The sequence below is a fragment of the Carassius gibelio genome, chromosome B13 (genome assembly GCF_023724105.1).
Source record: "Carassius gibelio isolate Cgi1373 ecotype wild population from Czech Republic chromosome B13, carGib1.2-hapl.c, whole genome shotgun sequence".
NCBI lineage: Eukaryota > Metazoa > Chordata > Actinopteri > Cypriniformes > Cyprinidae > Carassius > Carassius gibelio.
This window is the reverse complement of record NC_068408.1, coordinates 21307226-21319307: the sequence shown is the minus strand read 5'-3', so window position 1 is coordinate 21319307 and position 12082 is coordinate 21307226. Positions and strand designations below refer to the sequence as shown.

The 12082-nt window shown below is 34.7% G+C and overlaps 1 protein-coding gene and 1 long non-coding RNA gene across 3 annotated transcripts in view; one reads left to right on the top strand and one right to left on the bottom strand.

Annotated features, from left to right (window-relative positions):
- LOC127970754 (uncharacterized) overlaps positions 1–1392 on the top strand; it is a 2143-nt gene extending 751 nt beyond the window's left edge. The window contains exon 2 of the long non-coding RNA XR_008156676.1: positions 795–1392. This is a non-coding gene — a long non-coding RNA (uncharacterized LOC127970754). The remainder of the gene's footprint in view (positions 1–794) is intronic.
- ninl (ninein-like) overlaps positions 1–12082 on the bottom strand; it is a 26839-nt gene extending 14757 nt beyond the window's left edge. The window contains exons 1-7 of one of the 2 annotated variants that reach the window (XM_052573460.1): positions 11841–12082; positions 10116–10327; positions 9940–10036; positions 8176–8363; positions 1237–1303; positions 813–1003; positions 500–655 (exon numbers count right to left, since the gene is read on the bottom strand). In XM_052573460.1, coding sequence (XP_052429420.1) covers positions 500–655; positions 813–1003; positions 1237–1303; positions 8176–8363; positions 9940–10036; positions 10116–10298 — 882 coding nt within the window. In that variant the 5' untranslated portion in view covers positions 10299–10327; positions 11841–12082. The remainder of the gene's footprint in view (positions 1–499; positions 656–812; positions 1004–1236; positions 1304–8175; positions 8364–9939; positions 10037–10115; positions 10328–11840) is intronic. The other variant, XM_052573458.1, reaches the window with a different exon arrangement.

Below are 12082 nucleotides of genomic sequence, written 5' to 3'. Positions count from 1 at the left end.
AAGATATCTTATACTACAATATAAACAAACAGTAGAGTTATTTTAAATTGTAATAATATTTAACAATATTTGTGTTTTCCTGTATTTTTTATCAAATAAATGCAGCCTTAGTGAACATAAGAGACTTTTTTTTAAACATAAAAAAACATTATTTCAAACTTTTGACGGGTATGTTTATATTTGTATTTAATGCTTTGGCAATATTTTATGTAAACAACCATGCCAATGCATTTCAAATTTAATCAGAATGGTCAAAATATTAAATAAGTAGATTATATTATTTAAATTCTACCAAGTGCAACATAAAACTTCGACCAAACAATGACATATAACGGCTTCTTTCAAATAATCACTTCATTTGCATGAAAGAAAACCATGCAGTCACTCTCCTGCACACTGGTGTCAGCTTTTTCTGCAGATTGTTTGGCAAATCTCTGTTTATTTTTGGCTACAATCTGCTTTAACTGCAACCCCACCGTGACCTTGATCTGCTCCTGACCTTTGAGATGGAGCGTTGTGGTTTGGGCCGGGCAGGGGTGGAGGTAGAGATGGGAGCAGCGGGATGGTCTTGTGTGAACAGCCCGCTCTGGAACTCACTCAGACTGACTCTCCCATCCTGATCCTTGTCTAGTTTCCTGAAGAGAGCATCTAACTCCTTTGCATAAACAACAAAAAAAAAAAACATGGATAACAGTGTGGTGAAGGAATTTCACTGTTTAAAGAGTAATTTAATAGCAAACGACAAGCAGCACAGAATGTCCTAACTTGGTAAATATGATTCCTAATTTCTACAGAGCGTTACATGACCGTACCTCGGACTGTAAGTCCTTGAGACCGATGTGGTCACAGACGAGGGACAGCTCCTCACGGTTTAGTGATCCTCCGGCTCCGACCCCCAGCTCCTGCCATACTGCCCTCACCTGTCCGTCTGTCACTTCCTGCTGAGGGTCAGATGAACGCTGAGGACTTCCTGTGCCATCTTGATTCCAGAGCTTCAACTGGCCTTGAATATATGTAAATCAGAAACAATTATAGCTGTGTGCTGCTTTTACATAGAAAACATGTTTGATTTAAGGGCTAGTTGACAGAAAAATGAAAATTGTCATTAATTACAATGAACAAAGGTCTTATATGGACCTAAATGAGGGTGAGTAATTAATGACAAAGTTTTCATTTTTGGATGAACTAATTCTTTAATTTAAAAGGTTCATGACAACATAGTAATATCTAACATACCTTGAGCCACAAAGTAGTGGTGTGTGGACTCCTTGTTGCTCCCTGTGTCCTCATCTGATTTGAGACTCTGTAAACAGTGCATTGACAGTGCTTTACTACTGACTAAATATATACTGCCCACTATTGTTTTAGAGATCTTAAAAAGCTTAAAATATTGATGTCTGGTTTCAAACAGTCATATGCTGCATTGTTGTCCACTGACCCCACTGCCTTTGTCATGTGATCTCATCACAGTGTTTGTTTATTTCAGAGTGTGAAATCTAATTATATCATAAATGTGACCCTGGAGCACAAAAGCACTCTTAAGTCGCTGGGGTATGTTTTTAGCAAAAGCCAAAAAAAAACATTGTAGGGGTCAAAATGATTAATTTTTCTTTTAAGCCAAAAATCATTAGGATATTAAGTAAAGAGCATGTTCCATGAAGATATTTTGCAAATTACCTACCGTAAATATATAAAAAACTTCATTTTTCATTAGTAATATGCATTGCTAAGAATTTATTTGGACAACTTCAAAGGCGATTTTCTCAGTATTTACATTTATTTGAATCCTCAGATTCCAAATTTTCAAAAATAGTTGCATCTCAGCCAAATATTTTCCATTCATCGGTTGAAAGCTTATTTATTCAGCTTCCAGATGATGTTTAAATCTCAATTTAGAAAAATTTACACTCAAGACATTTTTTATCCATTTACTAAATATGTCTGAAAAATGTAGGCAAAATACTTATTGTCCAAAGTAAACACACTATACACTGTCATAATTAAAGAAGCACAACAAGAGTTTAAAACACAATATCTTGAATTAAGGTTTGGACTGAATGAAGTGCATGGTCCAGTGATCACAAGGAACACAGTACAATCATCATAAGGCATTCCATCCCAGCAGTCATTACTTCAGCGACGCTGGACAGGAACAACCGGCAGATACAAGCTCAAGAGTAATGCTGTTCATCACATCAGTATGGAAACACTGCACCATGCTAAACAGCTTAAACCTTGCTCATATAAAGCCAGCTAAATCTCCCTGTAATGATGTAAAAGAGCTTACATAAGAAATGGTTTGGAGTGGGACCAGGTTATCCAACAGTTACAACACTGACACCATTAAGACAAATGCAGTAAAAGTAATTGTAAAGGTGTTTTCTATCTGGATACTGTGCAATATACAATGAATACTGCCTAATATTGTGTTTTTTAGTGTGGTTTTTTTTTTTTTTTTTTGGAGTGAAACTGGATTGTATTGTGTAACAAAATTTTCATTAGTTTGCTACATCGTAAGTTGACTTCATTACAACAATTTCAGCATGTGGCTTTTTAGTTTTTTTCTAATCAAATTTGTGTAAAATATCTAGTTAGTCAGAAACTTGTAGTTTGAATCATAAACGAGTTGCAATATTAGTAAGGGCTTGTTGATTTGAAACCATGCACAACCACTGATCAACAGTTTATTAAATCTATATTTTATACATATATTTGTATCTATCTATATATATATATATATATATATATATATATATATATATATATATATATATATATACATACACACACACAAATAGTGGTAAATTGTGATAAATTACACAGAGATGAGATGGGTACATGTACATGAATTGATTTGTGCTAGTGCCATCTAGAGGTAGATTAGAGTTTGACTCAGACACTCATTGACCTGTAAGATATCTGTGGTTTGATCGATGTAGGCTGATCAAATGTGAAATACGACAGGATACAACGATAGAAAACGGTTCACTGTTCAGCCTCCAGCAACAAAAGAGTAAACCCAGCTGAATATAGGACAAGCCACAATCAATTACCATCAGCATTAAATTTTAAACAACATTACATAACTGTTCACAAACAGCTTTTCAGTCAGAAAGCGAGAGCAGAATGTCTTGTATTATCTCTCTCTGAGTCAAATAGTGCAGATTTAGTCTTTAGTTTAAGAATAAAGCCACTTCATTGATCTCCGCTGGGAAATTAAGTGAGGAACATTGCACATCTTTGTACCTAAGGCATTGTTCAGGAAAGCATGGATATATGGAGGTCTTTTGGGATAGACAACTCTCTAATTGGGGTTTACAAAAACTCCCAAGCAATCAAAAGACCTGAGATAGTTTTACAAGACTTGATTAATGATTACAATTCATCAAGAATATTCCTCAGTATTCCTGATCAAATGTGTTGTACTTTAGTCTATGGCGTACTCAGAACTAAATAATTTATGTTGCATGACAAGGTTTGTGTGCAATATTTATCACAGTGGGTTGAATTATTTACATTAGCAAGTAGTGTTTTTGCTCACATAAATGTTGTAAAAGACTATATGGACTGAATCTGTGCTGAGGTTTGTGAATCTGCACAGATTCGGTCCATTCAGTCCTTCAGGCTTGCTTGCTTTCGTCTGACATTCAATCATGTTGAAGCAACACTGTGTTGATACTGATACAGCATTTCTGATACAGCAGTTTGTAACCTATTTTACTGCCGTAATTGGAATTTATTTCTGGATAAATCTTTTTTTTTTTTTTTTATGAAAATATTGTGTATATATTTTCGAAAAGGAAAGTTATTTCAAAGGTGAAACAAGACAATACATTTAAATAAAAAAAACATGATGAAACCATATTTGGAATAATATATATGCATTATATCATACCCAATAATACAAGGAACATGCATTAAAAAAGTAAATGGTTAATTATGATTGCATATTCTTTTGTTTTATTATACTAAGGACAACCATAATATATTTTATATTTATATTACATATTTTATACACTTTTGACACTTTTATCCAAAGCAACTTACACTGCAAATATTTTTATATTTTTTTTTATTATTCATGCATTTGCTGGGAATCAAACTAATTTATACAAATTATCTTTTGTATTTTTTATTAACTTTATTACTTCAATTTAAATCTATTCATTTCAATTAACTGCTATGACAACATTTCATTTTTTTTTTCATGCTAGATTTATATTTACAGTTTTAATGGCTGTTTTACATGTAGTATTATTTAACAATGAAAACACTGATCAACAGTAAGAAGTACTGTCCAAAAATACAGGGTATCTGCATATTAGGGAATGCATTTCTTTAATGCTAATTACTACTACAACAACTATTTTAAGGTCAATTTAGGACCTTCATTAAACATAAAATTGGAATAAAACTTTTCAGCTTCAGCAACGTTAAATGTTACAGTCAGTGTGATCAGTTTGAATGATGAGTGATGATTAGGAATGGTCAAAAAAATTATAAAATCATGATAATCTTTAGCTTTTTGAAAGTATTCAACAACAAGAGATAGCTTAAAAAACTAACACAAAATAGATAAAGAGTACTGTATTACCGTACATATCTAAGATTTTTTTTACAGTCTATAATTTTGTGCATTTAAGATGTTTCAAACTTCACGGACACCCTTGTGAAACCTTAAACCTTTTACATAATACTTGTACTGAGCATGTTCATCAGATTACTGTACGAGACACGATGAGTTGGATCTTCAGCATGCTACAGAGTAACACAGAATTGCTAGGGACACTGGCTGCAAAGAGTCGATTTAGAGCGAGTAATCTCATCAAAATAGCGTGTACTGGGTTACATAAAAGCTCTAAATATTTCAAACACTGTTGTGAAAAGTGAGCGAGGAGACAGGGAGAAGAAAAGCAGAACAGAACGGGAGAGACGTGTAGAGAGAGAAAGAGAACGAGGGAGGGCTCTGGTATGCAAGTATGCGTTACTAAAATAAGAGGCACAGTTAGAGGAAGCGCCATGCCAAATTATAGCCAAACCCTTTCCTTGTTGTACTTCACATTATCAGGCCTTGTGACCACAGCCGATTCTCTGCACCCTGAGCTCCACCCAGACCAAGACCTCTAATCCTGGTTGAACACATTCGACACATAAAACACAGGACGATGAACACACAGGCACTAAAACACCCCCGGACCAAACGGAGCCTGGCGGGCTGGTTCATAAACACCAAATACTGGTCGCTGCCAACATAAACTGTTCTGATGGACCAGCCTGCTTTCATTCTTGGCTAAAGCACTTGATCGTTTGAGTCCTCCACAGACTGTGACCTCTAATCTCTCAAGAAGTCTCAACCCAAACAGCACCATTAGACTTAGATTTTTACACCACTTTGGAAAATGTCAATTTTACAACCACGATTTATATGAGTTGTTTTAGCACATTGCTAGTCTCTTCTAACCTTGTGGAAAAGAAGTAACACTTCAGCATAATTTTAAAAAGAGCACTTTTTACTTACCGTATTTTCTGGACTATAAGTCACACTTTTTTTCATAGTTTGGCTGGTCCTGCAACTTATAGTCAGTGCGACTTACAGTATTTATCAAAATTAATTTGACATGAAACGAGAGAAATTAACCAACAGAAATTAACCAACAGAAAACTTTACCGTCTACAGCCACGAGAGGGCGATCTATGCTGCTCAGTTCTCCTGTAGTCTACACTGAAGACATAGAGCGCCCTCTCGTGGCTGTAGACGGTAATGTTTTCTCTTGGTTCTTGGATCTAAATAAATGCGACTTATAGTCCAGTGCGACTTATATATATATTTTTTCCTCATCATGACGTATTTTTGGACTGATGCGACTTATACTCAGGTGCGACTTATAGTCCGAAAAATACGGTAATACAATACACTTTTTAGAATATACTGAAGTGTGAACTGAATGTAATGTTTTCGGAAACACTTAATTGCGCGTTACTTACAATTAAATTAAAACGCATTATAGTTTAAATTTACTTTAAATGCAATTAGCTCAACTTTAGACTGCATTTTGATCCACTTAAGCAGGACTTAAGTAAATTTTTATACATAATTTCATATTTTTTATTACTGTCTTTGAAATATTAAATATACTTCAAAATTATATTGAAACTTGTACAGTATGTTATGTATTTGTAATTAGTGTTCCTGTAGCTCAATTGGTATCGCTATCAAGCGTAAGGTTGTGGGTTCGATTCCCCGGGAACACATGATAGGTAAAAATTGATAGCCTGAATGCACTGTAAGTCGCTTTGGATAAAAGCGTCTGCTAAATGCATACATTTTATTTAATTAAAATTTAATTTGAATTACACATTTGGAATGATGTTGCAATTTATTACAATTAAAATACTTTATTCATTCTAATACTATATTTACTTTAACTTTCAATATAATATCAAATAACACACCACAAGTAAAATTAAGCACTTCACACCTTTAGTATGTTAGTTGTTTATCTGACATTATTACAAAGTGAACTTTTTAAAAGTATCTTTTTAAAAGTGGTCTCAGCCTCAGACGTCACGCCCACAGACCGTTGGCTAAATTAATTGATTGGTTGGGTGAGACGTGTGCCGCGTTCTTTAACATTCCACCTGGAAACAAAGATACCATGGCACCAAACACCTTCACGAAAGAAGAAAGCCTAGTGTTTACAACTGTGATGATGAGCGCTTTTAATGATCAACTAAACGTCGGAATTATGACGAATATTTAAAATTCTCGGCACAGAAACAGAATCTGTGAGTTTTACACACAGGTCTGTTATCGTGGTGACATTTCCACACCGTGAAACGTGACGTTGAAACGAACCGAACTGTGATTGGTTGTTTGACATGTCCGTCAAATGGTCTTAAGGGCGGGCCTTGGCCAATGAAAGCTGAAATACATTCCAGACCTACAGCCGTCAGTCTGAAGGTCTGGCTATGAGACCCTAAGAAAAAAGTAATGTAATTGTCTCTTTTTAAGTAATCTTATGTGATGCACTACAAGTGCACATTCAATATAATTAAGCGCACTTCTTTTTCATAAGGATAGACAGCTGCTTATTTAATCAGCCCTTCAACTCATCAAACAACTGCAACAGTAACATGAGCAAGAAAAAACATCATAATCCTCTATTGTTTCTATAACCAAACCAAGATGGATCCGAAACAATTCTTTAAAAATAAAACTCATGAAATGAGGGATCCAGCAGCACAGGTTTGCATTTGCACAGGCTCTTTGCTCTGGCACTGCTACACACAAGTAAAATGACTCCAGAAGAAAAAGTACAGACACAGCAGAAACAACAAATCCCCTTTTATGAGAGCTCCTGCTCTTTGAGGGGAAAAAGAGAGAATGTGAAATGAGCCATTTTTTGATCCTGAGCCAAAGGTAACACTAAAGTCTGGTGAAGGTGGGGCTGCACTATGGGCCAGCACTTGCACATTCCACACCGCCTCACTTCCTGTCTGAGAAAAGCAGGTCGGCCCAGATCCATTCACTAGAATCACACTGATTCAGCTCTTCAACTGACTAACAATACGACACCTCAAGTACACTGCACTAATATTTGCATGCCTATTTGCATACAGTCCCAAGATGACACCCCTTTTTTCAACTTCAATCTCCTTTGAGTGTAATGTTATGTTGAATACATGCACTTTCAATAATTAATAGTAATGAAAATAGAGTGAATATACACTAAATACTTTTTAAGTCTTTTGAAGTCTGTTATGGCCACCAAGGCTGCATTAATTTGATCAAAAATCCAATAATATATCCTGAAATATTATTGTAATTTAAAATATGTGTTCTCTATGTGAATATATTTTAAAATCGAATTTATTCCTGTGATGCAAAGCTGAATTTTCAGCATCATTACTCCAGTCTACAGTGTCACACGATCCTTAAGAAATCATTTTAATATGCTGATTTGCAGCTCAAGAAACATTTCTTATTATTATCACTGTTAAAAACGATTCTGATTCATATTTTTGTGGAACTGTGGCACTTTTATTTCAGGTTTTTTTGATGAATAGTTAAAAAGAACATAATTTCTAAATATATATATATATATATAATTTTTTTAAAGGTTTTTAAAGGACCCCAAACTTTTTTAAAGGTTGTGTAGGCATCATATATTTTACCTCAACACTCTCCAGTGAGGTGGAGCGTCTGAGCTTGGCTCTCCTCACACTGTTTGTTTCTACTTTGTCAGTCCCAAACTTTGGTGAATCTTTCACTGTCAGCTCTAAGTCAGTCTTGTCTGGCCGTGATCGCCGCCCGTACCGCTTGGTTCCTTTCACATATTTAGGCTTCACCTCCTCTGGGACAGCTAGAAGCATAGGAAATAGTGCTTTAGAGCGACAGATAACTCAAGTGTCAGAAGCAGTCAAAATTAATAAATAACAATGGTAATAGCAATAGTAGGTGATCTCACATCATTTGTTTTATGTCATAACCTTTTTCATAAAATGAGAAATAAGTTTGAAAGGAAATGAAAACCTAAATGGAAGATCTCCAAACCAAGGTTCAATGTGTGACCATCTGTTTTTTATCATAGCTTTCAGGTTTTCCATTTTTAAAGATAATTTTAAGCATTGAATACTGAGATTTCACAACATAGACTGATGTTCCAGTCTCCCTAAAGGATCTATGAAAAAAGACAGATGTTATTCTGGTTTTGTTTTAAAAACGAATGGCACAAAACATTTAAGCATCTGTATTACTTAATAGGGCTCGATGAACGGAGCCATAACAACTTAAGCCTTTAAGGTGTTATGATCTAATTCTATGCATGCCTTCATGAATAAACAGGAATGCCTGTGTTTTGTCTTCTTGAACATGTTAATAATAATAATGTTATCTTAAACAACGTCTTAAATCCTAATAAACTCTAAGATATTTATTTACGACATAAAAATGACACCAAACTTTGCCTAAATTTAAAATAACGATTGTTTTCTCTTTCTGTATTCTCATATTTTTGTTTAATTTTCCAGTGACTCCAGCAAATGCATATGCTGCTAGACCTTTTCTCACATCAAACATCTTTTTTTTTTTTAAACATTATTGCTTTTATCCAGTGGTTCTAATATAATTTTTAATGGAAGTATGAAGTGTGGTTTAAATGTCAAAATACTTTCTAGGGCCATAAATATTTTTAGATTAAAAATTGCATGCTTTTTAACTGTGTACATAAACCACAATGCTCTAAAAGTATACTACTGTTCAAAAGTTTGGGGTTCAAAATATATTTTAAAAGAAATTAATACTTTTACTCGGTAATAATGCATTAAATTGGTCAAAAGTTGCAGTTGCAAGTAAAAGTTTTTTACTTTTTATTCATTAAAGCATCCTCAAAAATGTACCAAGGTTTCCAAAAACAACTGTTTTCAACATGACAATAATAATAAATACTGCTTGAGCAGCAAATCAGCATAGTATAATGATTTCCGAAGGATCATGTGACACTAAAGATAAGTAAATTCAGCAGAAAATTAATTACATTTTAATATGTATTAAATTAAATAGCCTAAATTGTTCTGATATTTTACTGTATTGTTGTTTTAGTGTATTTTTGCTCAAATAAATGCAAGCCTAGAAAAAAAAAAAAACATTAAAAATTATAACAGACCTCAAACATTTGAACAGTAGTGTTACTAACCATAAATATACCAGGCCGTTCCTTAACAAATGCAAATAATAATTTAGGCAATAACACCCGGATGTGTTCAGTTCAGTTCTTCAGAGTACTCAAGTTCGATCAACTACACACCATCAACAAACCTTGAGTCCACAAGGTCCAGACTGACAAGCAAAAAAAAAACAAAAAAAACATGACGATAAACACAGGCCTGGAAACACTGATAAGCCTGGAGGTATAGAAAGGTCATTTTCTAGTCGAATACCTGGTTCAAGATAGCTGCTCTCCTCCTCTGAAGTACTAAAGTCCAAAGACCTTGACAGCACAGCCACAAAGCCCTCTTTGAACTCCTCAAAATTAACCTGCAAAAAGACTTAATCTTAAGATCTATGATACAGCATTAGGATAGGAGACACTGGGATGTTCATGGGGAAAGCTTACCCTGGCATAATGTCGTGGTCCAAGCAGAGTGTCCAGCAGTAAGGGGAGATGGGCATCCAAGCTCAGCTTGTGGCATAAAGCAGTGAGCTCCTGTTTGTCGAGGTAACCGGTCCCGGTGCTGTCACAGCTGTCAAACTCAGCTTTCAACTGGGCCACATAGCGGTTCTGCTCCTCCTCATCCATCCCACCACATACTGCACAGCCAGAAAAGTCTGGGACATGAAGGTAGAATTACAAGTGATAAACTAGGCTTGGGGTCAATCCGGCATTGACGTATGAGCACCAGACACTTTAGCCTACATAGAGAGTAATTGACTGAACTAATACACATCATTGATCTGACAATGTAGTCACAACATAGTTTTACATGTTTATGCAAAAGTGCAAAATAAGTTTATGATGCATTTTCCATTTAGGCACAGAGATCTGTATTTGAAAGTTTGGAGACAGTGAGTTTTTTTTTTTTTTTTTTTTTTTTCAATAAATATCAAGCAAGGATGCATTCAATTTAACAAATGTGACATTGTAATGTTACAAAATCTTTCTATTTCAAATAAATGTTGTCCTTTTTTTAATATTTAAGTATCAGGGTTTTCCCAAAAATACAACTCAACTGTTTTTCTAAATTGATTATGATAAGAAATGTTTCTTCAGAAATCATCATAATGATTTTGTAAAGATCATGTGACTGAAGACTGGAGTCATGATGCTGAAAATTTAGCTTTGCCATCACTGGAATCAATAAAAAAAAAAAAAAAAGAATAATAATATATATATATATATATATATATATATATATATATATATATATATATATATATATATATATATATATATATATATATAAATACACATTTTACTGTGCTTTAGATCAAATAAATGCATTCTTGGTAAAAGTAACAAACTTATTTCAAAAACATTTTGCAACAAAGAAAGTAGTGTAAATATTTAAACACTATACAGTTATATACAGTAATCAAATGCATAAATTTGTGGCACTTTTTTGTAGGCTATGCAATTACTACAACTTTACTACATATACTTTTTGTCTTTTTATACTCTAGTTAAGCCGTTTTATTGTTTCTTCTGTTATCCTGCTGGCTTTATTGTTTTGAGGAGTCTTTGTTTTTGTAAAGAATACTATTGTATTGATACAGCGATGTTTCAGTGTTTAGAGCCAATAGGAGCCTGAGCTTATCTATCAGTCGTCTCAAATGACTTCTGATAACGGTGGAGGACGAAGCAGACTTAAAATATCTCAGTGTTTAAAGAAAGTTACTTAAACAACCAATGCACTAAGGAACTGGCTGAATGGTCACGACTTCAGAGTCATAAACAAACACCTCTGATAGTTAAATCAAAATGGGTCTTTCGATGTTTTCAGCAAGTCCATGTAACACATTTTAACACACAGATTTCTGCGTTATTAAATCTTACATCAGTTATTTAACAATAACAGAAAAAAAGATAAATGCATTTGTAAAAATCGATTTTATAAAGCCTGCAGATATCCCATGATGCAGCACGCGGTTTGGTGGTATACATTCACCATGGGAACGCGGACAAGACTTAAGTAAAACAAAAGAAAAAAATCCTTCGACTCTGGTACTTTCCATTGTAAACATTGACTTTATAAACCCTCATGACTCGTTATAGATGCGCAGGCGATCCACCGAAGGAGAAACGCGTTAACGTGACTTCAGTGAAATGTAACGTTAATCTTACCGTTATAAACTCACACCAACTCCGTTCCCGTAAAAGTCACTTCATGTGTCCAGCATCAGTGGAGTCTCCTAAAACATATGGTCATAGAGTGAACGACCAAAGACGAAAAGATGCTTTGCCCTTTAAAGCGGACATAAGTGAGAGACCCTAGAGAAGCGTCCAGTCTCGGGGGTCAGAGCCGCGCGCTCGTCCGCTTGAGGTGCAGTGTCCGCCGGGGAGGGGAGGTACCGAGCGTCGCTGCT